This window comes from Cervus canadensis, chromosome 10, assembly GCF_019320065.1.
Source record: "Cervus canadensis isolate Bull #8, Minnesota chromosome 10, ASM1932006v1, whole genome shotgun sequence".
Lineage (NCBI taxonomy): Eukaryota > Metazoa > Chordata > Mammalia > Artiodactyla > Cervidae > Cervus > Cervus canadensis.
The window spans coordinates 75,931,025-75,958,565 of NC_057395.1; the positions used below are offsets into that span (position 1 = coordinate 75,931,025).

A 27,541-nucleotide genomic window follows, 5' to 3' on the forward strand; every position below is an offset into this window, starting at 1 on the left:
TGTCAGTCCCTAGTACTTGTGTGTGTTAGTTGCTCAGTCATGTACGATTCTTTGTGACCCCGTGAACTATAGCCCGCCAGGCTCTGCAAGAATACTGGAGTGGGTTGCCATCCCCTCCTCCAGGGGATCTTACCAACCCAGGGATCGAACGCAGGTCTCCTGCATTGCAGGCAGATGCTTTACCACCGTCTGAGCCACAGGGACTTCCTGGGTGGCTTGGTGGTAAAGCGTCCACCTGCCAATGCAGGAGACATGGATTCGATCCCTAATCCTGGAAGCTCCCACATGCTGAGGAGCGACTAAGCCCATGTGTCACAACGAATGAGCCTGAGCTCCAGGAACCGCAACGACTGAAGCCCACGTGCCCTAGAGCCCGTGCTCTGCAACAAGAGAAGCCACCGCATTGAGAAGCCTGCACACCGCAACTAGAGTAGCCCGTGCCCGCCACCACTAGGGAGAAGCCTGGGCAGCAGTGAAGACCCAGCACAGCCCAAACTAAAACTAAATAAATAAAGCTACTTTAAAAAATGTCAACATGATCACATCCCCTGATGACCATCAGGTGGGTGTCCCCAGAAGCAGACACTGAGAGCCTGATGTACAAGCTTTCCCAAGGAAGAACTTTAGGAGACAGCAAGAGAGGGAGGCCCAGAAAGGGATATAGATGAGGTTCCTACAGCATCCAGCCTGTGGACTTACTGCATTAACTCATCAATCCCTAAACCTCCCCGATCAGGACCGATCCTTGGAAGAAAATGAGGAAAAGACTGGAGTGAGCTGAGGTTCAGTTTCCACCATCCTCCCTGCATAGCAGGCCAAGGAATCTAGTATTTGAAAAAAATAAGAAATTCAAAAAGAAACAGCACTTCACATACCTGGGCCCAGATACAAGTTAGAATTATTCTGTCTGGAGGATTCTAGAATCTGCAAGGCACTCAGGATGGTGCGTTGGAATCATTGCTTTCAGACGCTCTGAGCTAATTTGCTCACTGGGGAGGCCTCACCAAAGGAGGTCGGTATGGGGGCCGGACTGGAGGAACAGGCGGTGTGGAAGAAGTTACAAGGTGAAGAAAGACAAAGCGGCCTGGCTGGCCCTCAGGGAAGGCCCCGGAACAGGCTGTGGGAGGATGGTGGGATCTGATCCTGCAAGAAGGGGGCGTGGTGGAGCAGGAGAGGTGAGGCAGAGAGTCCCCGGGGGGGTGGGGGTGGGGGGTGAGGGCCTGGCCTGCAGCCTCCACCCCGGCTGCTAAAGGCACCAGACTCTTCGGCCCTGAGCAGGCCCACACCTCCCCTTCACTCATGCCAAGCTCAAACCCCCTTCCCTGGGAACAGCAATCTACAATGAGCAAAACACCCATTAGCTCAGAATTTTGAAGAGGGTGAGTCAAACTTCTGCATGCATGCTAAGTCGCTTCAGTCGTGTCTAATCTTCTGTGACCCCATGGACTGTATGTAGCCTGCCAGGAATTCTGTCCATGGAATTCTCCAGGCAAGAATACTGGAGTGTGTTGCCATGCCCTCCTCCAAGGGATCTTCCTGACCCAGGGATTGAACCGGTGTCTCTTATGTCTCCTGCATTGGCTGACGGGTTCTTTACCACTAGCACCACCTGGGAAGCTGGAGTCAAACATCTATGCCTGGGGAAACTGAGGCTTAGAGAGGTGTGGTGACTTCATTCATTAATGAGTGTTGATTAAATACCTGCTGGGTGTCTGGCCCTAGTTCAGGTGATGCTGCTGCTGCTGCTAAGTCACTTCAGTCGTGTCCAACTCTGTGCGACCCCACAGACGGCAGCCCACCAGGCTCCCCCGTCCCTGGGATTCTCCAGGCAAGAATACCAGAGTGCAGGTGCTAGGGACGCTTTAATAAGCAAAACAGAAAGCCCTGCTCACATGGAGCATATATGCAAGTAGGCCAGGAGTTAGGTGGGTCAGCAGGGAACAATTGCTATGGGAGAAAATAACAATAAAGCGGGGAAGGTAGAAAGAGTGCAAGGGGCAGAAGGTGCCATTTAAAAATGGATGGTGAGGACCTTCCCTGGTGGTCCAGTAGTTAGGAACTCTGTGCTTCCACTGCAGGAGGCGTGAGTTTGATCCCTGATTAGGGAACTAAGATCCCGCATGCCAGTGTGCGGGGGAAAAAATTAAAAATGGATGCAGAGAGAACTCCAGCTTTGGAGTTAGGCAGATTCAGTGTTTGAATCCCAGCTATGCCATGTACTGAGGGCAGAGCCCTGGGCAAAGGACTTGGCCTCGCTGAGCCTCAGTTTCCCCACCTATAAACAGGAAGCTGCTGGGAGAAGGGCGTGGCTCATGCGGGCTGAAGAAAAGGTGTTTATGGTGAGCCCCAAGGCAGAGACGCAATGTTTTAAAGTGTACTTGGAGGACCACCAGCATCAGAATCCTTGTTTAGAATGCAGATCCCAGGCTGCCTCTAGAGACACTGATTGTGTAGTCTGGGGGCTGGACCTGGGAATCTGTATTCTGCTGGAGTTTGACAATCCCTGACCTAGGGCTTGGGTGGGCGGTTAAGGAGCCTGTGGCTGCCTCCCTGATGAAGATCCATGGGTCCCCAGGGCAGAAATGCCCTTGAAGATCACACAGCCCAGCAACATGTTCCCAATGTGCAGACAAGGAACCTGAAGACCGGAGGGGCTGAGTGACTTGCCCGGGGCTGCGCAGCTAGCCTGCTGCAGAGCCAGGTCTGGGATGGCTGACAGATGGATGGAGAGGTAGCAGCTGGATCAGAGAGCAAGCAGCCAGACCTCGGATATCAGAGGGCAGGGTCAGGGTGAGAGTTGAATTTCATTCCGGGAACGTTATCCTGCTGAACTGGGAAATAGATGAGTGTTTCCTTCCATTTTGAGGGTGTGAAATGATCCTCCCCGGACTCCTGCTCAGTTAATTTCTTAGGGAAAAGGGAACCTGTCTTTGGACCACTCCGACCAGCTCAGGACACTCTAGGCTGTCAGTGAGCCCCTACCTGCAGCCCAGTGGGCTTGCTGGACCCCTGTGCATGCCAGTGTGGAACACACACCGCTGGTACCAGACACCCTGAAATCTGATTTCTCAACCGTGATGCACACTGGGATCACCTAGGAGCTTGGCAAAATACCAGTCCCCGGGTCCTACCCCCGGAGATTCTGATTTAAATGGTCTGGAGGTGGGGGCCTGGCACTGGGATTTTTCGTAGATCCTCAGGTGATTCTCATAGGCAGCCAAGATGGGGTTAGCTGTTCCAGGAAAGACATCAAGTCCTATTGATTCAAAGTGAGAAGGTGCTAGCTTTTCTGATTCTCCTTTGAACCTTCAGACTCCCTCAAGGGGAAAGTCCGTGTTGGAAGCTACTAGGACTGTCGCAACTCTCTAACACACAAACGTTGCCCCTTTGAACCCAAAGAAAGCAAGGGTCAGGCTCCAGCATCTGGCTAGAATATCACAACGTGATTTATGGCGAATGGTGCCAATTCGTCATGATAATTCTCTTAAAATAATTTGATTGAAGTAAAATAAATGAATGAATTTAAAGAAGAATATTAAGTAAATATTTTTTAATAAGAGTATTAAGCAAATATTAAGTAAATATGTTTCGGGTATCTCCCTTGCATTTAGTGGTGGTTTCTGACCTAAGCGGGTCCCCTCAATGATGTCCTCCTCTGGCCACAGGGATTGGTTCAGAGATGAGCACGTGATCCCAGTGTGGCCAATCACAGCCAACCTTGGGGCTTTGTGGAAACAGCCAGGGAAGAGGAAAGGAGTCTCTCTCTCCTGGCACTGGTCTCCGAAGATGAGGTTCAGAGAAAATGTCATCTCAGAGAGAGGAAGTGACCTGTTGGAGGCTCCAGGCACTAGAGGTGGAGCTGGGATTTGAACCAAGTCCATCTGCCCCCAAAGGTAGCGTTAACTTCCAACTACACCATATTTCTGGTGAATCTTCTGGGCTCTTTCATTTAGAAACCTCCCTCAGAACTTCTGTTTCCTGGGTTTAGAGTCTTCCTATGTGGCATTTGCTTTAGAAAAGCTCAATAGCACCCTATAAAAGATAACGCAAGTAAGCACCTTTAAAAAAAGCTGATAGAAGACACTAAATATCAATCAATACAAGCTGAGCACCAGAGAAGATAGTTGGCTCTTTGGAAAGAATTTGGTACCTTTGTTCCTTTCAGTTTGGGATGATAAGAGCCTTCTGGTTGGGGTTCCAGCCAGACATTTCAAATGATTTCACCCACTCCTCACTCAAAAGAGTTTGATATTTACTTCCTGCCGATTGTGGCTAACCTCCAAATTCTTTCATCCATCAGTTCATTCAACACAATCCTACAGAGTGTTTACATGGAGGTAGGCACAGTGCTAGGTGCAGGAGAGACAGATGAATACAGCAGACAAGCCCCTGCCATTGGGCGGTTCACAATCGGCATGGGAAGGGAAGGCAGAGTAATCAGATAATCACCAAAATGGATGTGAAATTACAGTGGGAACAAGGGCCATCCAAAAGAGGTACATAGAACTTTGAAAACCATTATTGGGAGGTTTGACCCATTTGGAAATCTTCCTGGAGGAGGTGACATTTGATCTGGGAGCTTCAGGATGAACAGGTAATAACTGGGTGAGGAAGTGTGGGGGGAAAGAATTCCAGGCAGAGGGCAAGCATGTGCAAAGGCCTGAGGCAGGAAGGAATCTAGTATGAGATCAGTGTAGCTGGTCACAGGGAGCCAGGAGACCGTGGTGGAGATGAGGTCAGAGAGGCGGGAGGCTTGCACGCACTAGGAGGACATTATCCTCCCCTTCCACCCTCTTCTCCAGCAAATCAACTGGAAATCACCACCTTTCCCCTCCATCCCCTTTACATCACAAAGATGTGAAAACACCCACTGCTCTGCGATTTCTGGAATTTGAAAAATACAGCAAAACATTCACATAATTGGGGTTCTTTTTAAAACTTGGAGGGTGTTTGAGCTACTTAAGGAGAAAAGGGAGAAAAGTCACAAGAGAAAGGCAAGAATTCCAAGAAGAAAAGGAAGAAGCACGTGAGGGAGAGCTGTGGCGAGGAGAACGAGGAGAACAGAGCGGGTACTGGCCCAGTGCCGGGGCTCTGCAGGTGACAGCCGGGATCAGACGCTGCCCCGCCCCGCCTTAGTTGCATCCTTGTGTGTGTTACTCTGCCTCTCTAGGGCTCAGTTTTCACATCTGTAAAATGGGGATAACAACAGTAGCTTTGGGGCTTTCCCAGTGGTCCAGTGGCTGAGACTCCATGCTCCCAATGCAGGGAGCCCAGGTACAATCCTTGGACAAGGAATGAGATCCCACAAGCCACAAGTGAAAGATCCCACGTGCCGCAGCTAAGGCCCAGGGCAGATAAAGAAATAAATATAAAAAAAAGACAAAACGCAGTGCCTTCCTCAGAGGGGGTCGTGAGGGCTGCCTGAGTTACGTCTATACGAGTGGGATAGGAGTGTGGCTATGCGGATGTCGTCAGAGAAATAGGCGGAGTGTGCCTCTGACGTCCTCAGAGTCCCCAGGGAGGCCGGGACAGCCGGAGGGTGAGATGTGCTGAGCAGACACAGGGCCCTCAGTGCGGGTTAGTGTGAGACAGGCTCAGGAGGGCAGCTAAGAAGTCTTCTTGGGAGATGTAAACTCCTCCTCCCTGGAGTGAGAATGCCTCACATCTGGGAGGAGGAACTGGGTTCTGCATTTTTCTGAGTGAGAGGGAAGGGACTTTGGATACCTCCTCCAAGGAACCTCCAGTTCAGGGAAGATTATCTCTGTCTGAGTCATGAACTTGGGGATCTGCAAGCAGTGACCGAGGGGGTCTAATGACAAATCCTTGAAAGAAATATCAGGGCCCACTCACTGTACGGCTTAGAATGACATCAAGTTTGGGAAGTCAGGGGACTTCCCTGGCAGTCCAGTGGTTAGGACTCTGTACTTTCACTACTGACAGTTTTGGGTTCAATCCCTGGTTGGGGAACTAAGATTCCTAAAGAATATGTAGTGTGGCTAAAAAATAGATAAATAAATTAAAAGTGTGGGAAAACTTTTTTTTAAAAAAATGGGTTGGCGGGGGGGGATAAAGAAGAATCCAAAGTTTGGGAAGTCAAGGGAAGGGTGTTCAAGTAGAGTTTTAAAGGATGAGTTAAGGAGGCCAAGGGGGCCAGGGTAGGAGCTACTGGATTGTTCTAATCAGCATGATATGAGCAAAGGCCCTGAGATGAGACCCAGAATGGTGTCTGGAAGATTTGAGAAAGGAGATGAGGAGCCATATGACGTGTGTGTAACGTGAAGGTGGGGTGGCAGCTCTTACAAGCCCTTAGCAGCCAGATGAGGATTTTGGAAATTATCCTGAGAACAGCGACAAGCCATGGAGGTGTTGAAGCCTCTTCCTACCACTGGTCCCCCTTACCCCCATCTAAAAACTGTCTAGGTAGAGTGGATGGCTCTGCATGAGAGAGAGCTCATGATCTGAGAGCTTAGAAAACTCTCTAAGACTACTTAGGGCCTTCCATGTGGTCCAGTGGCTAAGACTCCACGCTCCCAGTGCAAGGGGCCTGGGTTCAATCCCTGGTTGGGGAACTAGATCCCACATGCTGCAGCGAAGACTGAAGATCCCGCATGCCAAAGCTCAGACCTGGTGCAGCCAAATAAATAAATAAATATTTTAAAAAAGACTATATTAGAAGGGGCCATTCATTAGAAGTCATTCATTCACTTATTCAACAAACGTTTATTTATGAACTACTATATGCTAGGCACAGTTTTAGCACTGGGAAGATAGAAGTAAAACCTGACCAAATTCCTGCCTAATGAAGCTTATAATGCAGTAGAATGAGACAGGCGAGAGCCAGATAAACATGCAGCATTCTAGGTGGTGGAAAGGGCTATGAGAAAACACAGAAGAAGGTAAAGGAATGGAGTGTGTGAGGGTCGGGGGAGGAGGTGCTGTAACCACTGACTAGTGGATGCAACCCAGCAGACTGTCCCTGCAAGAGCCCCTTTCCACTCAGTGTCCCTTGAGTGTCCATTATTTGCACCACTGTAAGCAGAATTTTGGGGCTTCCTTGGTGCCTCAGCGGTAAAGAATCTGCCTGTCAATGCAGGAGACGTGGGTTTGATCCCTGGGTCGGGAAGATCCCCTGAAGAAGGAAATGGCATTCCACTCTGTTCTTGCCTGGGAAGTCTCATGGCCAGAAGGAGCCTGGTGGGCTGCAGTCCATGGGGTTGCAAAAGAGTCAGACATGACTTAGTGACTAAAACAACAAGAAGCAGAGTTTAAAGATGATTTTTTGGCACCTCTCCACCCCACAGTCAATGAAGCTCCCCCTCCTGTTGGCAGAGGAGTGCATTTGTGGTGACCAGCAAACTCTTCCACGTCCCCCGTGTTGCTGCCAGCCACACGTGGGGAGGCCACATGCCCTTGGCACTCTTCTCACCTTTGCCTGACACCGTTTGTCTTTCTCTGGATAACAGGGTGGTACGATCACCCAGGTGCCCCCCAAGGGGTTGGCAGGACTGCACCTTTGGTCCTGCTCCAGGCCCATCAGCAAGAAGAAGTGGAGCTGACAACTGGCTCAAGGGTCTTTAGCAAGGGTGGGGCAGGGGAGTCACTCTTGGGCTGCCTTCCTGAGGATCACATCACCTCTAATGGAACCACCTGAGTGGCTGGGCATCAGAAAGGGAAAGAGCTGTAACAGAACCCCGCTGGCTAAATCAAGGTTTGGGGACCTTCTGTGGCTTGCATTTCTTCAGGAACTCTGCCAGGAAGATGAATGATGAGCGGTAGTGATACATACAAGGGGTGAGACCCACAAATAACAAGTTGGAAACAAGAGTTCCAACTCTAAACACCAGTGTTCCAAATGTGCCTGCCAGAATTCCAATCACGAGGCCACTGAGGTGCCCTGACCTTGAACCTCAGAATTCCAACTCCATCCAAGGATTGCAACCGGAAACATCAGCAGTCCAACCTTGCTGGAGTTTTTGATCACAAATATCAACACTCTGGCCATGTACTCTTTGGGTCCAGTGACAAATCTGGGGATTCTGACCTTGAACCACAGACAGTGACCTTGAATGGCGATGCTCCAAGAATGAACAATCAACCACAGCAGTGATCTTGAGTGACAGAATTCCAGCCCTGAACACCAGAATTCCAAGCCCAGGTACCCTAGTCTCTACCAAGAATTTCTGAAATCCCAAGATTTCCCACCTGAATTTGGAGAGCCAACATGACTCCGCAAGGATTTAAAGTTGAACTCTACACAATAAACTCTTCCCACAGGCCCACAGCCCCCAGAAACAAATCAGAAGCTTGGACGACATGAAGAGGATGAAAACAACAATATGAATAATGCAGGCTAACAATTGTTTGTTGTATTTTGCTGAGCGTTTCACACGCTATATCTCATTCTATCCTCTGAACCAACCCAGGAATTTACTATTCCCATTTTACACCTGAGGCTCATCACCTGGCTTGCTGACTCAATATTCAGTACTTTTCAATCACTTCAGCAGATTTTTCTTCCTGCTCTCTTTGGAGATTGGGGAGGGGGACTTAGGATCCTATTAGCTAGTAAATTTAGGACAATGCATGAATTTCCCTGACATGTGTTGGCATTCTCCACGGATGGGCTGCCTTGAGTTTTGGAGCCAACTTCCATCTGTGTGGGACAGTCATTCATTCAACAGACACTTGCCACCCTGTGTTGTCCTTGATGCCAGGAATAAGGAGAGGGGACCTGTTGCTTCTGTCATCCAAGCTCTATCCCCCTTACCCCACTCCCTTCCGGATGGGAGGGTCTCAGAGGCAGGAAGCGATCCCCCTTGCCATTTCTAGCCATCGAAGGTTCTATGCTGCAGGGGTTAAAAAGTGGAACCCCAAAGGCTGAATGGTGGCCCTCAGAGGTGTTCTGTTTGGCTCACTCAAATGTTTTTCATTTTTAAAAAATTCTTCAGCGACATTGAAAAATTGGGATATCTCAGTGAAAGCTCATGTTTCTGGTTGGGCCCAGAACCCAGGCTGGATGCAGAATCCAGCCTAGACCTGAATCCAGCTGCCTCATTAGATGGGCACGTCTGCTCCAGGTCACTGCAGTACCCACCACTCCTCCTGCCTCCCTGACACTAAGGCTGAGTGTTAAAAACCACCTCTTTGGATTGGCCTACGCTCCCAGTCGTGAGGCCAGCAAGAATCTACAATTTTTACGCAGGGCATACTGGCAGGTAGAAACCTGGAGGCGGGCAGAGGGACCAGGGGACTTAGCTTGGGTTGCATTTGCCTGGGGCTTTGTGTAAGATGGAGAAAGCTCCGTGTGTCCACATCAAAGGTTGCAGCGGTGATGGAGCCTGGGGAGAAGATTGGGGGAGTGTCTAAGCCACTCCCCCCAATCTGCAGTTCCTCCTTGGCACAGTCATTGCACGAAGGGTTTGAGCACGCAAAGGCCTGATTAAGGCAAGGTTTAGGGTAGCCTCTCTTTCCCCTCTTCCTCTTGAGAGAAGGAAGAGAGAAGGAAAATCAGCAACATGAATGGAGCCTCCAGGCCTGGCCAGCGCCGTGCTGGCCACTCCGGCACAGGAGAGTGCAGCTATCTTTCCAGCAGTCCTGCTTGACAAGTTACCGTGCCCATTTTTTAGGTAAAGAAACTGAGAACCAGAGAAGAGCTGCATCTGTTTGCCTAGGGTCTCAGAGCTCCTATGTGGTGATGCTGGGGTTATGAACGCAGGCCTCCAGAGTTCCAGGTCAGAGCTCTTTCCACTCACCCCACCAGGGTGATGGTATAGGAGACAAGGAAAAACACTGGTGAAGAGGCAAGGAAAGACACCTGCCTCAAGTGAACCTAATCTCAAAATAAACCAGAGAGATTTTTATCATGGAAAGAGCAGAAATGCCACCAAATCCAAACTGGTAGTTCAAGGTCAGGGAGATTCTTTCTGAAGAGGTGCCGTATGAGCCAAGGTCTGAGGGAGGAGAAGGGGCAGCTGGCATCACAAGATACAGAGCCAGAGGCCCAGAGAGGTTAAGTGATTTGTTCAAGGTCACACAGCTAGCTTGTGCCTTCGCTCCCTCTCTCCAGTCCTTCAACAAACTCCCTCTGAAAAAGTCAGCCCCTTGCCTGTATCAGGCTCTGGGATGACTTTAGAACACAGGTCAGAAAGCTTTCCCCCTAAATGCTGTTGTGACCAAAAGCAGCCCTCATTAATAGATAAATGAACATGATGATGTTCCAATAAAACTTTATTTACAAAACTGGCCACCCATCCTGCTTTAGAACACAGCAGTGAGTAAGATAAAGGTCCTAGCCTTTGAGAATATCCTGCTTTAGCTGGAGCTATAAGACAGGATGAGAAGAAAACAGAACACAAGAGGGAGCCTGCTAAATGGTGCAGGAGAGGTTGAAACAGAATTTATAGAAGACTATCACTACTGTGGCTCAGAAAAGAGAGAAATCAAGTTCAGGGTCTCAGAAAGGGCCACCTGCATCCCTCTTTGACCTTGGCCTGCTACTCTCTATCAAAATACCTTCTTTCCTTCCCAGCATACATGCTACACTTTGTGATTATTCTTTCAATTAACTTTTTATTTGTTTAATGCCTATCTCCCTCCAGCAGGCTCTAAGCTCCCTAATGGCTATGGATTATTTTTGCCAGCTTACATTTATTCTCTGCTTTCTTGGCAACAGTATTTCAATTTTCCTTTGAAGAACTACCTATTTCCCTTTCTCAGTCTCATCTCAGAGCCAGCCATTGTCACGTGACCCAGACCTGGCTAAGCAATTGGCTTAGGGATGGGCCAGTGAGAATCAGCCCTGGGATTTTGCTGGAATCATTGGGAAAGAAACTCGCTTTTCCCCCAGAATGGAAACATACAGTTGCTGGATGCTATCTTTCCAGCCACGTCTGCACAGCCTGCTGAGAAACCAACATGGATAAGAAGAGACTTAGATGGACTGGAGACCAATACTTGAAGACATTGTTAAGCCCCTGGATCCAGCCCTACCTGAAACCTTACCTAACGCAGGTCTTTCCAATTATCTTTTTTTGTTTGTTTGTTTTGCTTAAGTCCATTTGAACTTTAAGTCCATTTCAACAACCTTGGATAGGCAGATGATACCACTCTAATGGCAGAAAGTGAAGAGGAACTCAAGAGCCTCTTGATGAGGGTGAAAAAAGAGAGTGACAATGGCTGCATCTGAGATGAGGCTGAGAATGGGAAATAGGAAAAAGCTGGCTTGAACCTCAACATCAAAAAACAAAGATCATGCCTGGAATAGGAAATGGCAACCCACTCCAGTATCGTTCCCTGAAAAATTCCATAGACAGAGGAGCCTGGCAGGCTATAGTCCATGGGATCTCAAAGAGTAGGACATGACTAACTGGCTGAGCATACAAAAAATGGTTTAAGTGTTCAAAAGTGGATAATGTGGATTTACTTAAAGAGAGTGTTTAGGAAAAAAACCCAAATAATGATAATATTCTGCAAAACTATAAAATAACTATTAGAAATTCAAATTTAAAGATAAATAATAATGAAATAAAGATAAATAATTAAATCATTGAAGTACAAAAAAAAAAAAAAAAAGCCAGCAAATGGGAGTGAGAATTGGAAAAAAAACAAACAAACTAAGATTATGGCATCTGGTCCAATCTCTTCATGGCAAATAGAATGGGGAAAAAGTGGAAGCAGTGACAGAACTTATTTTCTTGCAGACGGTGACTGCAACCGTGAAATTAAAAGATGCTTGCTCCTTGGAAGGAAATCTATGACAAACCTAGACAGTGTATTAAAAAGCAGAGATGTCAGTTTGCTGACAAATAGTCAGAGCTATGATTTTTCCAGTAGTCATGTATGGACTTGAGAGTTGGACCATAAAGAGGGCTGAGCACCAAAGAATTGATGCTTTTGAACTGTGGTGCTGGAGAGGACTCTTGAGAGTCCCTTGGGCTGCAAGGAGATCCAACCGGTCCATCCTAAAGGAGACCAACCTAGATTATTTACTGGAAGGACTGATGGTAAAGCTGAAGCTCCAATACTTTGGCCACGTGATGCGAAGAGCCAACTCACTGGTAAAGATCGTGATGCTGGGAAGGACTGAAGGTAAAAGGAGAAGGGGGCGGCAGAGAATGAGATAGTTCAACAGCGTCACCGACTCACTGGACATGCATTTGAGCGGACTCCGGGTGCTGGTGGGGGACAGAGGAGGCTGGCGTGCCGCGTCCATGGGCCCCGCAGAGTCGGCCAGGACTCAGTCTGAGCAGCCAGCACTACCTCCGGTCTGTCCTCTTCTCACGTGCCCCTGCAGGGCACTCATAGGGTGCCTCTTTGTCAAGTACAGTTGGGTCTACAGAGCCTCTGAGAATCAATGCTGGCCAAGGTCAAGGGCCCTGAGGATCACACAGGCCTTGGAAAGTCTCAGGGATGGCCCTAGGTAGCAGTTAGAGAAATACAATGGTCTATTTTTAGAAGCTGTTTGACTCCAGGCCCATTACCTGGCGGATGTGAATGATGTGGGGAACCGGCCAGTGAAACATTATTCTCTCAAAGACAGTGTCTGCGTGCCAGGCCATGGTGGGCATTTATGGTGGAGCTGCAGCAGAGCTACAGAGCAAACATGGAGCAGTCAAGATGCGAAGGGACATCTCAAGTATCTAATTTAACCTCCCCACTATGAAGGGAAGCTCAGAAGTCCTCTCCTGGCCCAGGAAGGGTGGGGACGGTGGTGGGCAGGTAGAGACCAGGAAGGTGGGAGGAGACTGGGGGTGGGGCGGAGAGGGTACGCCTAGGAGACCCTTGCCTAATAAGAGAGACCCCTCTGACCACCATACGATCATGCCAATTCGCTCATTCATTCACTCCACAAACATTTATGAACCCTTAACTGCAATAAAAAAATAACAACAGCAGCAACAGTTAACTCGTACTGAACACTTGCTGAGCGCCGGGGACGGCCAAGCGCTTCGTACATAACTGTCACAACGACTCTGGTTGTCGTGAGGCACACGAATTACGGCTCAGGAAATCGAAGCCCAGAGAAACTGTCATTCCCTCAAGGGCCCGCAGTTTGAATCGCCACTGAGCTGAGATGTGAGTGTAGGCAGTCGGGCGGTAGAGCCTGCTCTCTTACACGTCCCTTTCTCTCTGTGGGCCTGGCATCCACAGAACAACTCCTAAGCTAGTCTTCGGAGCGTTTTGTGCAAAGAAGGTATGAACATCACGTTTCCAGAGCCTAGATGGGGGCGGAGGAGCAGGCAGCACTGCCTGGAGCTGGTGTGGGTGGCGGGGGAGGGAGAAGCCGGCCCTTGGAGGGGGAGCAGAGAGGGAGGCTGCAGGCAGACAGGAGGAAGGACGGAGTGCAGGGCGGAGAAGTCAGCTTGGGCGGAAGCGTGGAGCAGGACCCAAGCAGGCTGGAGTATTCGGGGAATGTGAAAAGGTGGGTGTGATGTGGGCAGAGGGTACCACGGAGAGCAGACAGGAGGAGAGCACAGTGGAGCGGTGGGTTGAGGTCTTGAAGGTCAGGTTGAGGAGTCTGTACTTGACTCCGGGGGCAGTGAGAGCCATGGAAGGGAGAGCATGAGCAAATTATCATCTTTGAGAAAGACGACTGGGGTTCCCTGCAGGGGATGGGCTGGAAGGGGACAGCTGGAGGCAGGGAGGCCAGTGTAGAGGCTCAGACTCTGAAGAAAGGCCAGAATCCCACAGCAACAACGTGGTCCCTCTGATCTCACCTCCCCAGCCCATGCCTGCCCCACTCCCCCCGCCATACTGACCACTGGCTGTTTCTTGACTCTCCCAGACGCGTTCATGCCCTAAGGCCTTAGCACGTGCTGTTTCTCCTTCAGAAACACTCTTCCCCTCAAGTCCACCTGCCTCCCTCGCTCCCTTCCTTCAGGTTGCTGCTTAATTGGCACTTTCTTTTCTTTAAATATTTATGTATTCATTCAGCTGTGTGGGGTCTTAGTTGCAGCAGGTGGGATCTTTCGTTGTGACCCACAGACTCTCTAGTTATGGTGGGAGGGCTCAGTTGCTCTGTGGCATGTGTGACCTTAGTTTGCTGACCAGGGATCGAACCTGCATCCCCTGCATTACAAGACAGACTCAACCACTGGACCACCAGGGAAGTCCCAGCACTTTCTTAGAGGCCTTATCTGACCATCCTGGTTAAACTCCCTCACCTGATCACTGCCACCCCCTTCCTTGCTGATCTTTCTCCATGGTACGTGTTTCACAGCCAAAATATTGCATATTTATTTCATCTTGGCATTTTATCCATGAATATTTCAGTATGTATCTATAAAACATATATATTTTCAAAAATAATCACAACAGCAATTATCACACCTAAAGGAACAGCATTCATTCCGCCATCACATCAGATATTCAGTTAGTCTGCATCTTCCTCTGTCTCATGATTTCTTTTTCACAATTGCTCAGGTCGGAGAAGCATCTGTATTTGTTTTTTTGAATGGTCTCAGTCTCTGTGCTGGCCTGTGCTGTCACTCAGTCCTGTCCGACTCTTTGCAACCCCATTGACTGTAGCCCTCCAGGCTCCTCTGTCCATGGGGATTCTCCAGGCAAGAATACTGAAGTGGATTGCCATGCCCTCCTCCACGGGATCTTCCCAACCCAGGGATGGAACCGGGGTCTCCTGCACTGCAGGCAGATTCTTTACCATCTGAGCCACCAGGGAAGCCCAAGAATACAGAAGTGGGTAGCTTATCCCTTTCCCAGGGGATCTCCCCGACCCAGGAAAGATCCACATGGCTTGGGGTAACTAAGTCCATGCACTCTGGAACCCACATGCCCCAATGACTGAGTCCGAGGGCGCTGCAATAAAAGATACTCCACGATGCAACAAAGATTCTACATGCCACAACTAAGATCTGAGGCAGCCTAATTAATTAAAAGAAATCACCCAGAGACTGTTTCAATCGTGGGGTCTGGGCACAGGTGTTTGTCGAAGCTCAGGTGACCCAAATGTTCAGATGGGGGTGAACATCCCTGCTTGATGAAGAGCACCCTATTTATTATTCCCATGTCCAGCCTTGCACAAGTGAGGAGCCTCGTGGGCTCACATGGCCAGGAAGCAGTGGGGGTGGAACTGAACCCAGGCCATCTAGGCAGGAATATGTCTCATGTGGTTACATTATGTCTTATTTGTTACTGATGTCATCAGGGAAAATTTTAAAGGAGAATTGGCGCTCCTGATACAAACATGTGAATTTCGGCTCCTCCTCCAATTTGGGAGCTGCGGTGTCTGTCTGTCCCTGACCCCATCTGGTTGGGCCCACCTCTACCAGAGACACCAAAATCGAGAACAAGGTAGAGCCTGGTCTATTTAAATTATCCATGAAAACAAAGCTTGTTGCTAAGCCCGTGTCTCCAATAGTCCTGGTCCATAGCCCTTTGGGGGCAAGGTCGTAAAGGAGCAGGAGCCAGAAACGCTTCCAAGTCAGATGGAAGACCCTGGAGGCCTCTTACACCCGGAGCACTTCCATTCTCCAAGGTGAAGAGGCCGCGTGAAACTTGCGTCTCACTTCCTGAAGGTCAATCGCACGGTATGGAGGCCAGATCACAGACTCACAGTCCTCCCATTCGCTGTGTGACCCTGGGCCAGTGACTTCACCTCTCTGGGCCCCAGTTTCCACAGCTGTGAGACGAGGATAATTACCCCTCCTTACAGTGGACACAGTGGCTGCCTTTATTTTGGGGGCTCCAAAATCACTGAGGATGGTGATTGCAGCCATAAAATTAAAAGACGCTTGCTCCTTGGAAGGAAAGTTATGACTAACTTAGATAGCACATTAAAAGGCAGAGACATTACTTTGTCAACAAAGGTCCATCTAGTCAAGGCTATGGTTTTTCCAGTAGTCATGTATGGACGTGAGAGTTAGACTATAAAGAAAGCTGAGTGCCGAAGAACTGATGCTTTTGAACTGTGGTGTTGGAGAAGACTCTTGAGTGTCCCTTGGACTGCAAGGAGATCCAACCAGTCCATCCTAAAGGAGATCAGTCCTGGGTGTTCATTGGAAGGACTGATGTTGAAGCTGAAACTCCAATACTTTGGCCACCTGATGCGGAGAGCTGACTCATTTGAAAAGACCCTGATGCTGGGAAAGATTGAGGGCAGGAGGAGAGGGGGACGACAGAGGATGAGATGGTTGGATGGCATCACCGACACAATGGACATGGGTGTGGGTGGACTCTGGGAGTTGGTGATGGACAGGGAGGCCTGGCATGCTGCAGTTCATGGGGTCGCAAAGAGTCAGACACAACTGAGCAACTGAACTGAACTGAACTGAACTGAGTGGGGTGACTGGGGATCGGACACCACTGTGTGCCCAACGCTCTTTGCACCACGCCCAGCACACAGTAAGCAGAGGGGTGGCCACTGCTGCGGTTGCTGCTGTTTTAATTTTCTGCAGGAGATGGAGGTGAGGCTGACTGAGCCCAGCCAGCCCAGGAATGTCTTCTTTGAAGCTGATCCCAGCCACTTCCCCAGTGGTCCAGTGGTTAAGAATCTGGCTTTCAATGCAGAGGACGCAGTTCGATCCCTGGGAGAGGAACGAAGATCCCATACACCGCAGAGCACGTGCCACAAACTACTGAGTCAGTGTATCACGACTGGAGACTTTGTGCATGGCAGTGAAGACCCCACGTGCTACACCCCATGCAACCAAATAAATGCTGAAAAAAAAGATGATCCCAGGTAGGAGTCTGAGGTTTCCCACAAGTCTTTGGTTGCAGCCCCAGAGCCAGATCCTAAGACAAGAATCTGAGTAAAGTGGTTTAGGTGGAAGGCGATCCCAGGACACACCGGTGCCCCTACCAGAGGAGATCTGAGACAGGGAAGGGAAAGAGGCCAGAGTGTACTATCAAGCAAGGAGCCACTACAGGCACCTGGGGCTGAATTCTGCTGAGGGCCTCTGGGGGCCACTGTGGGCCATGCACCTCGGAGCTGTACCCCTATCCGGGGAGGGGACCTTCCCAGGTGGCACTAGTGGTAAAGAAATTGCCTGCCAATGCAGGAGACGTAAGAGGCCTGAGTTCAAGCCCCATCCCTGGGGGCTCGATCCCCAGGGGGATCCCCTGGAGGAGGGCATTTCAACCCATTCCTGTCTTCTTGCCTGGAGAATCCCATGGGCAGAGGAGCCTGGTGAGCTACCGTCCATGGGGTCACACAGAGTCAGACACGACTGAAGTGACTTAGCACGCATGCAAACATGCACTGGGGAGGAGCGAGCTGAAGTATTTATACACCTTCTCCATCAGTCATTGGTTGAGGGTTGCTTCCTCCAGGTAGGGCCAGAACTCCCTGTCTTTACTGGACTCCAACAGCCAGAGGAAGCTTCTAGGCAAAGAACTGCAAGTGCTGCAGGTTGGAGGGGACTACTGACCCTGCAAAGGTTAAAAGCTAAAAGGATGTGGTTGAGACGTTGATCACATCTTCTCCATCATGATCGGGTCCCCGTTCTGCTCCAACTGCCTGTGTGACATCGAGTCAAGTTATGTAACTTCATCTTATGATGAGTATGTATCATTTTGTAAGAATAATGAATTTTTTTAAAAGGATCATATTTATCTGGCAGGACAGTTCAGAGGGTTAAACGAAATGACAATTAAAAACAAACCATTCAATTAAAAAAAAATTCCAGGCTAGGAAATAATTAATAAAGATTAAAATAAACACAGTTGGAATACAATAAAGTCATTACAATGAAGGACATAGGACCCCAATTTGACATGGATGATGTTAAACACATGTTATACAGTAAAGCACGTTATAAAACAAAGAAACAAAACAGAGGAGGGGATTTGTGTATACATAGAGCTGATTCACTTTGTTTCACAGCAGAAACTAACACGTTGGAAAGCAATTATACGCCAATAAAAAAATAAAATATTGATTGAAAAAAAAACTCACAAAATAAAATCCCCTAAGAGTTACTGAGGGCTTTTTATGTGCCAAACCCTGTTTGAAAGGGTTTGTGTGCATTAGCTCATTAAATTCTGATGGCAATTCAATGAGACAATCCTGCTGTTGCCCCCGTTTTATGTGAAGGAACCCGGGTGCAAGGAGGCAGGCAGTTTGCCACACATCACATGGTGAGTAAGTGGATGAGTTGGACCTTGAACCTGGGCGATCCAGTTCTAAAATCAGGGCTCCCATCCATGATGCCGTCAAGTACGAGCAGTCCACACAGTGCTGGGATGGAGTTGGTGCTTCATGCGCACTTGTTCTCTTTCAGTTAATTAAACTTTGGCCAAACTGCTCACTTGGCCAGGACTTTTCCTTCCTAAGCATTTCGACAATCTCAGAAGGCTTTTCAGAGCCTTTCAAAACCCCCAAGAGACCAGCTGCCAAGGTATGACCTGATCAGGGGATGGAAAGGAAAGGCCCGGAACCTCAGTAAGGGTAATGGGGTGGGGGTGGGGGGGCAGAAAGGCCTGAAAAACAGCCCCCGATCTTGCCCGACTTGTTGTGTGACCCTGGCAAGTCCTTGAAGCATCCTCCGTGTTTCCTTTGATCAAATCAGGATGCTGGATTTATGAAGCGTGGCTTCACTGCTTTCCATGCACTGGCATACTAAGTCCTCCAGGCACCCCTGGGAGGTGGCTTTTATTTCCATTCTCATTTACAGAGGGGGAAACAGAAGCTACGAGAGGTGAAGAGATTGGTCCAAAGTCCAAGCCAGGCAATGTTGGGTCTGGGATTCAAATCCAGGTCTCTGTGACCCCCACAGTGGGGATTCTGAGTCTCTGGCATATTGTTCCCCAGGAATAAATGCAAACATCCAGGATGACTGACATGGTGCCAGCAGGTGCCTTGGCCAGGGGACTCACGGCACTGGATTGGCCCCATGGATTCTGAGTTGGTTTCCCTCACTTTTCTTCTGTTTTAACTGTATGTATTTATTTATTTGACTGTTCTAGGTCTTAGCTGTGGCATGCAGGATCTTCAGTTTTCGCTGCAGCATGTGGGATCTGCTTTGCTGACCAGGGATGGAACCTGAGCCACACGTATTAGGAGTCTTAGCCACTGGACCACCAGAGAAGTCCCTCCCTCATTTTTCTCGATGATAAAACATGAATGCCCCCTGGATCAGATCAAGGAAGCAGAAGCATCATCACACTGAAGGCGTGAAATCCCAAGGGGGCAGGCAGTGAGCCTACAATCAACAACACTGTAATAGGGGATGTGGCCAACCGGGGGAGTAGTTAAAAAAGAGGAATCCAATGACAATACAAATAATCACTATTGTCACTCATAGAATGTTTACCATATACCAGGCACTGGGTTAAGCTCTTTGTGCAGATTATCTCATAAAGGCCCTAAGAGGTGGGCTCCATTATAATTCCCATTTTCTAGAGGAGGAAATTGAGACTCAGAGGAGGAAAGGAACTTGGCCGAGGTGTCACATTCCTGGTAATCGATGTAGAAATGAACCACATCTGCAGGGCTCCAGAGCTGATTCTTTTTTTTTTTTTTAGTTTTTATTTATTTATTTTTGACTGTGCTGGGTCTTATTTGCCGCGAGGGCTTTTATCTAGTTGTGGCGAGCTGCGGCTACTCTCTAGTTGTGTGTGGGCTTCTCACTGGGGTGGCTTTTCTTGTTGTAGAGCAAGAACCCTAGGGCACTTGGGTTCAGTAGTTGCAGTTCCCGGGGTCTAGAGCGCAGGCTCAGTAGACGGGGCTCACGGGCTCAGTGGCTCCGCGGTATGTGGGATCCTCCTGGATCGGGAGTCTAACCCATCCTGCACTGGCAGGCCGACTCCCCACCAATGAGCCACAAGGGAAGCCCCAGAGCTGATTCCTAATCAAATCTGTGGTGGGCAAACCACTGACCAGCGTCTCTAAATGAAGGATACTTCCACTTTGGAATATAATAACAATGATTCATATTCAAAAAGTACTTTCATTTGCAAATTACATTCGCCATCGGAAATCCCAAGGGGTGGGCACTCATGCCATCACCGTTTGGCAGAGGAGCTCACCGAAGAAGCTTGAATGATCGCCCGAGATTCTGGGATGAAGAAGCACAGGCTCGGGAACCAGGCCAACCTGGGTTCAAACCCTCGTTCTGCCCTTTTCATTCCTTCAACAAATATTGACTTAGTTGTGTGAGCTCCGGCGAGTGACTGCCCCTCTCAGAACTTCCATTTCTTCTTTGTAAAATAATATTAATGCCACTCATCGAATCCATTCCCCCGCTTCATCCGAAAAGGCCAGACACTTGCTTTCCCAGGCTTCCCTGCGGCTAAAGCATGAGCGTGTGACCTGACGCTGGCCAATGGGATTTAAAAAGAAGCCTGCCAGGGGGCTGCTGGGAAAGATTACGCTGGGAGGGAATAAGAAAAAAGCTGGCATAGAAGAGGGCACACCCCCCTTCACTGTTTGGACATCATGTGTCTCTATTTGAAGGCTAGAACTGGGTAGCCAACTCATGATCCCACACGTCCAGCCTGAGGACCAAGCTACCTGCAGGAGCTGGAGGAGCAGAAGGACAGGAAGAATCTAGAATCCTGGGACTTCCTTGGTGGTCCAGTGGTGAAGAATCTGCTTTGCAGTGCGGGGGACTCGGGTTCCATCCCTGGTCCGGCAACTAAGATCCCACATGCTGCCAAACAGCTTAGGCTGCGCACTGCAACTACTGAAGCCCCGAGCGCTCTGGAACCCGCTTGACACAATTAGGGAGTCCGTGTGCCCCGATGAGAGATCCCGCATGGCCAAACGAATGTCACTTGTGCTGCAGCTAAGACTTGACACAGTCTAATTAATTAATTTAAAAAAAGAATCTAGAATCCTAATGGCATCATGGAACCATTAGCCCAAAGCCTTGAAACTCCCTGTTAGGGGAAAAGATGCAGCCTCCTCCTTATAGAAGACACTTTCAGTTTCCTATTCTGTGACTTGTAACCCAAGTGGGAGGACTACCTTGATTGAATTGCTGAAAGGATTTCAATGATAGTACATAGAAAGCATCTAATTGGTGCCTGGCACAACAAATGGCAGCTCCTCTGGAAATCATCTCAGGCTTTAACCTTGAGCCTCTTCCAGGGACCAAAGACCCTCCTGGCCTGGCAAATTAGCTCTCTGTCTCTCCTACTGAGAAAAGCTTGTCGTTTTCCCAGAAAGCAGAAACCCAGCGGTGGCCCAGAACCACAACGCCATCACTCTGATGAGACTAACCCCAGCTTCCAAACTGGAATCAATCACACTGCCGTTTGTCTAATGGATTTTGATTTTCACTCCCCTGACGGGGAAGGCAAGGGCTGGTGCTTTGGTTTGTCTCCATGCTGCCAGAACATCCATCAATTATTAACAGCAGCAGCTCAGCCACTCAGGGCCGCTATCAGAAGGAAAAGACTTGCTGCAACCCAGCCCACCCAGCCAGAGAGAGAGGACTCTGCTGCTGATTATTTATGAAAACAAGCCCTATGTACTATGGGGTAGGCACTGTGCTAAATTCTGGCAAATGCGATGACCCTTCAAGGTGGACCTTTTATCTGTACTTTCCAGGCTGGAGGCCACAGCTTGGAGATGGGAAGAACTCGCTGAAGGCCAGAAACTGGAGAGACGGTGAACCTGGCCTTGAAAGCCAGGTCTGTCTGTGGTCCTGCACATATAATATACGGCATTTCTGGATCTCACAATCACCCAGCCATGGTCCTCCATTTGACTTCTTATGCTGCGAACCCTGAGAAATTTCTACAGGCCTTGCTGTTCTAACAAGTGAAGCTTCCAAGTTGGGGAGCTGGGAGCGGGTGGGGAGGGCAAAGAACAAATCACCCAAGGAGGCCAGAGGCACAGAGAACTGGGTTGCAGGTGGGTTGAAAGGAAGGAGTGACAGGTCCTTGAGACACACTGACTGACTGATTGCTCCATTCATTCATTCCATCTGGATTTATCTGGAGCTGCTCTGTGCCAGGCACCATGATGGGTACTGAGAATGGGGCAGTGAATACAACTCATGACGCTCATATTCTTATAGAGGAGGAACTGAGAAACACAAAGAAGTGGGTACAATTTCAGATAGTGCTCAAGCCCTGTGCAAGAAAGACACTACAAAACGTCAGTGTAAGAAGAGAGAGGCTGTCTTAGATAGGGGTCTGGAAAGGTCTTTTGGAGGAGGGGACATCTGAGCCGGGACCAGCTCCTAAAAGAAATGAGAAAGAGTGACCAGCCATGGGATGATATGGGAAAGAGAATTCCAGGTGGTAGGAACACAAGCGCAAAGGTCCTGAGTTAGGACAAATGGATCTGTGTAGGGAAGAGCAAGGAGGCCAGTGGGGCTGAAACTGAGTGAACTAGAGAAGAGATGAGTTCAGAGAGGTCATGGGGCTGAATTCGTGGTGAAGGGTTTGGACTTTATTCTGTAGTGGGAAAACTCTCTGGAGCATTTTGAGCAGATGAATAATGTGATCCAATTACATCTAGAAAAGCTCATTCTGGCTGCTGAATGGGGAATGGATTGCAGGAGGCAAAGGTGGAAGCAGGGAGACTGGGAAGGAGACTATGGTACTTAATCACTGTGGAAAGAAGAGTAATTCAAAATCACACTTGAGTCTGAATTTCTGGCTACTCCCATTTGCCTGCTGTGTGACCTTAGGCAAGTTACTTAACCTCTCTGATCTTCCCTCTTTTTGAAAGGTGGGGTTTAATAATAGGGAACTGGTATAAGCCTAAATGTGTTGTCCATATACAGTGGATACGTGATCAATAGCAGGATTTCTATGCTGAGGGCCAATGAACCTGCCTGCCACACCATTTCAGCCTTGGCTGCAAATATCCTAGATCGTCCATCTGCTAGGACTAGCTAGCAGCCCCAGCCCATGATCACAGAGAGGTCATGAAACTCGTCCCTGTGATCGGATTAACCCGAGGGAGTGACGAAGCTGTTTATTCCCAACCAGCACCTTTTATAAGCCTGAGCTACCTACCTCGCTGCCAGGCACCAACCCAAACAGAGCCCTTTGCCTACTTCTTCTGGGGGACGGACCCTCCCCTGCTCTGCCCCTCACTGTCTTGTCTTAGGGACAGGACAGAGAGGAGGGAGTCATATCTGGGTCTAAACCAGGTGTGGAGGGGAGAAACCTGGTCAGGCCTGGAAATAGCAAAATAAGTCTGCTGATCCTAAGCTGGTTAAGGGTGAGTGACTATGTCTTAAGACAGAGGCTTTTTGGACACGAACCCTGGGGCAGGATTATGGCCAGAGGCAGCCCGCAAAGAGGAGATGGGCCTAGGAATCTCTGTGTCCTCTGTAGGGTGGACAGGGAAAAGAGAAAACCTCTCTCTGCGCTCCAACCAAGCACTCAGTCCTACATTCACACTCACAAAGGCCTCTCCTTGGGCAGGCAGATCTGGAGAGAAGCCCCCCTCCAAATCCCCTCCAGATCTGGCCCTCCACGTGGTCTTTAGTGAGGGGCCAGTTGAGCCAGGGGGCACCCACAATGAGAGGGCAGGACAGGCCTCTGGACAGTAGACTGTCCCCTACGAGCTCACACATCATGGCTGGCATGCAGATTTCCTTCTCTCTTTTTCTTTTTGCCATGAATGCATTTATCTGTTCTTCCCCTGTCTTACTGGCCCTGCTCTCAGGGAAGGAGTTATGTTCAACGTATCTTTCCCGGCTTGGTCTTCCTGGACCCTGACCTTAGCGCCTCTCTTTTCTGCTCCCTCTGGACCCGCATGGCCTCTTTTATGGCACTGCACACAGTGTGTTCTCATTTCCTTGTAACTCCCAGCAGCTTGGCCACGTGAAGATAGGCCCCCATCTCTCTGAGGCATCCCCGAGTCCCAGTCTGACACAGACAAGTTACTCATCAGCAAATGACCTCCTGCCCTGGTCTGGCTCGCTACTCAAGCCTTCCTTCATCCCTTACAGCCCCTGATCTTTTTTTTTTTCATTTATTTTTATTAGTTGGAGGCTAATTACTTTACAGTATTGTAGTGGTTTTTGCCATACATTGACATGAATCAGCCCAGCCCCTGTTTTTTTTACGTGGCAGCACATAGTTCTATCCATTGTGACAGGACGCATTCCTGCCTCTTTCTCCTGCTTTCTTTTTCACATTGCCTCATTTTTTCTCCCCTATTTCAAAATTTACATCCTCTTCCGACAGCCAAAGCATCTTTAGAAGCTGCATCAACCATTCTGGGAATCAACTCACCAAACAAATGAAGAAAGGACAAACCAGGGGTGACCCTTGGCCCACAGGCGCCCACAACCAGCTGCATGCATCATGCACGCACACAGCCATCCCTCAGAATCCCTTTGCCTCATTTTTCTCACTTATGTTAAAACTGCCTGACAGTATCTCAATGTCCTCCAAGTAGGTCTGTAAGCTGCTTCATTCCCTCCTTGGAGCAAAGTGGGGTTATAAATATAGGGATAAGTATTAAAATTGCAGAGTGACTCTCCTCTAGCCTGGGTCTAGGCATCCACAAGGGAGCATTATGCAGAATAGACCTAACCCAACTCTACTCCATCTCGAGGCTTTACTGCCCCTCTGTGCCCTGTTATTTGCAGTGTCCATTCTCTTGAAGTGGGTTTTCGTAAGTCTCCACAAATCCTTTGCTCCAGCAAAGCTGGGGTATAAAGTATTGAATAATAAAAGAATGAGGTGGCCAGAGCCATACAGGAACGAACAGTCTGAAGGGGGTGTTGGTTCTCACCTCTGAGGTCTCAGCCACAGCCCTTTCTCTTTCCTGGTCTTCATATTTGTGGGAACTAAGCCACAGTCCCCCCCAGCCGTGGTCCTCGATCTGGGCACGCAGGCAGAACCACCCCCCCACCCCAGCCCCGTCCGGATTCCACACTCACCTTGGCGGCCACAGAGGAATTGGGCTTCTCCAGTAAGTCCCAGAGTTTCTTCCTCTTCTCCGCGCAGCACGTGTTGTCGAACTCCTCGCCCTCCCGCTCGCGGAGCGTCTCCGCCTCGCGCTTGAGCTCCTCGTTCATTTGTTCCTTCTTCTGGTGGTAGCGGGCCTGGCAGCAGGACTCCAGGTAGATTTCGTCGATGCCCCAGTAGTCCAGCTCTTGGCTGAAGCTGAGCGCGCACATCTCCTCCATCATGTGCAGCCGCCCGGTGCGGTAGAAGTTCAGGATGGAGGTGAAGGCGCCCGGGTGGCGGTCAAAGAAGTACTCGTTGTCGTCGAGGCTGTAGTCGTCGCACACCTCCAGCAGCGAGTCGTGCGTGTTGCAGTCGCGGAGCTTGCCCAGCCGCGTGCGGGGCAGGCGGTCCAGGGTGCGCCAGAGCACCTCGTGTGCCAGCCCACCGACATTGAGGCGGACGCGCCTCGAGCACGCCTTGCTGCGCACGATCTCCATGGGCTCGGGTGGCAGCGAGCTAGTGGAACGGGAGCCATGCTTCGTCATGCCCGCCGGCATCGCTGGTCCGGCCGCCCCCGCCCCCCCTGCCCCCCCAGGCCGCTGTCACTGGACGGCGAGGCCGGCCGCCGCGGGGGAGGGGGGCAGGGAGCGCTGTGGGCTGCTGGGGGTGCAGGGGGCCGCGCGGGCGCGCGTCACGGCCGTCTTCTCACCTCCATCCCGACGGCTGCGAGGCAGAAAGCGGACGCAGATCAGCGGACAAGGAGCTGTGCGCGGCCCCTCCCCACCTCTCCACCCCGGCCCCGGCCGGCCTTGACCTTCCCGGCTCTTAAGCCGCTCAGGGCCGCAGCCGGGCTGGGCGCTGTCCCTCCCGCCGGTGCTGAAGTCCGCCCCACCCCATGACTGGAGGGAGGGGCCGCCCTCCGGAGCAGGGAGAGGGCCCCCAAGAGGCACCGGGGGCACCCGGGAGGCCCCACCCCGGGCTTCCACCGCCCTGGCTCTACTCTGCCGCCTGGGGCGCTGTCCGCCCCGTCGAGTGCTGAAACTCGCTTTTCTCTGGGTCTCCCCGTCGAGGGCCGCACCTGGCCCCGCCATGCTGAAAGGAGGGCAGCTGAATGAAAAAACTTTTCTTCTTTAAAAAAAAAATATATACTTATGTTTTCCTTCCCCCGCTCAGAGGTAATTAGGATTTGAAGGCTGGGGGTGGGGTGGGGGCGGTGGGGCGGTGGGAGGGGGATTGCTTTTTCTAAACCTTTAAAGATTTGGGGGGATTCTGGAGGGTTTCAGGTGCCCACCTGTCGGTCACAACAGACCGGATAGTCACGACAGCCCCACTGTCCTGGAGCGACCCCTCTCCCCAAGCCACACGGGAGCATCTCTTGAGGTCTCTCCGGAGACGAGGTGAACACAAGACGCAAAGGCGAGCTCTGCGCGGGGTCCCGCCCCTCCCTCCGCGCCCCCCGCCCCACGGCGGGGGTTGGAGCACAAAGTCCGGGGGACCCACCTGGCCCGTCCTCCCCTAGCTCCTTCCCCGCCCCCTTCTCCTTCTCCTCCTCCTCCACCACCTCCTCGCTTCTCTCCTGCGATGGCTTTTTATAACTCCGGGTTCTGCGCCTTTCCCGGGGCTTGGAAGAGAAGGGGTGGGGGAGGTGGGAGGCGGGGAAAGGAGCTGAATTTTCTGGCCTTTTCAAAACGAGCCCTCCTCCCTCCGCGCACTGGTGATCTCAGGGCTCCTCTGAGCCCCTAGGCATGCGAAGCTCACGCCCTACCCCCTCACCCAAGAATGGGGATCGCGCGTCTCCTCCGAGCCCCGGCTCCTGCCCACCGCCCCCCCTCCCCGAGCCTGAAACCGCGGAGCCTGGGTAGACCAACAGGCCGAACCGCGACAAGCGAGCCCCTCTCCTGGGTCCCCCTGCGTCCCCGCCGCGCGCCCCAACACTCACCCCCCAGGGTGGCCGCCTCCCAGGGCCAGGGACCGCGCATTGCCGCGGTCGCCCGGGCGCCCCCGCCCGCGGGCAGCGGCGGACCCGGGGCCGGGCTGGGCCCGGCCTACGCCGGCCGGGCAGGCGACGCGCCGGAGCTGCAGGCGCTGCGGGGCCGGAGCGCGCTCTCCGAGGTTGGGGGCGCCGGCGGGCGCTGGGGGCGCGGGCGGCAGGACTGAGGTCGGGCGGCGCCTCGCGATCCACCTCCTCCTCTTCTGCTCCCGCGGCAGCGGTGGCGGCTGCTTGGGCGAGATCAACAAGTCGGGGCTGAGCTTGGCTCCGCGCTCGCTGCGATTCTGTCCCGCACTTCTGAGCGCCCGGAGTCGGGCACCGAGGCGGGACGGCGCCACCTGCGGGTTGGAAGCGTGCTCGCCGCTTAACTCCTGCCTGCCCGGCCCGGCTGGTTGGTAAGGCTGGGGGCGGGTTAGGGATTTGGGCAAAGGATGTGCCCCTAACGACTGCCTGCCTCTCAATTCCACCTTCCTTCATCCGGTCATCAGTGTGGCTTGAGCGCCTACTGTATGCAAGGCCCTGAGATAAGCATCTGAGATACAGCTGTAAACCAAACGCAAATATCCAGCCCTTGTGGAGCAGGTTGGAAGCAGAACAAAACCAAGAAAGTCAAAGAATATGTCAGACCATGATAAGCGCAGAGGAAAGGGAGTGGGGGATGGGGAGTGGTGAGGAGCGGGGGGTGGAGTGAGGGGGGAAAATTGCAATTTTAAATAGCCCTTGGTTTCA

General features: G+C 50.9%; 2 protein-coding genes across 2 annotated transcripts in view; both read right to left on the reverse strand.

Moving 5' to 3' along the window:
- The window catches only part of KCNB1 (potassium voltage-gated channel subfamily B member 1), a 112,303-nt gene extending 86,913 nt beyond the window's left edge, over positions 1 to 25,390 (reverse strand). Inside the window, exon 1 of the mRNA XM_043479754.1 lies at positions 24,813 to 25,390. Coding sequence (XP_043335689.1) covers positions 24,813 to 25,379 — 567 coding nt within the window. The 5' untranslated portion in view covers positions 25,380 to 25,390. The remainder of the gene's footprint in view (positions 1 to 24,812) is intronic.
- A 42-nt stretch (positions 25,391 to 25,432) lies between these two features.
- On the reverse strand, positions 25,433 to 27,289 carry LOC122448946 (scavenger receptor class F member 2-like). The gene is made up of 3 exons (XM_043480601.1): positions 27,257 to 27,289; positions 26,763 to 27,213; positions 25,433 to 25,545 (listed from the first exon to the last, which is right to left on the reverse strand). Exons 1-3 carry the CDS (start codon positions 27,287 to 27,289, stop codon positions 25,514 to 25,516), a joined length of 516 nt encoding a protein of 171 aa, XP_043336536.1. The 3' UTR covers positions 25,433 to 25,513.
- Positions 27,290 to 27,541: the final 252 nt, after the last annotated feature.

Excerpts from the sequence above, each read along its gene's own strand:
- LOC122448946 (XM_043480601.1), bottom strand. The coding sequence starts at position 27,289 with ATGAAGGAAGGTGGAATTGAGAGGCAGGCAGTC. Across the intron at positions 27,214-27,256 it reads GAATTGAGAGGCAGGCAGTC|CCTTACCAACCAGCCGGGCC; the intron begins GTTAGGGGCACA and ends ACCCGCCCCCAG. Across the intron at positions 25,546-26,762 it reads GGGAGGCGGCCACCCTGGGG|CCGTCGGGATGGAGGTGAGA; the intron begins GGTGAGTGTTGG and ends TCTGCCTCGCAG.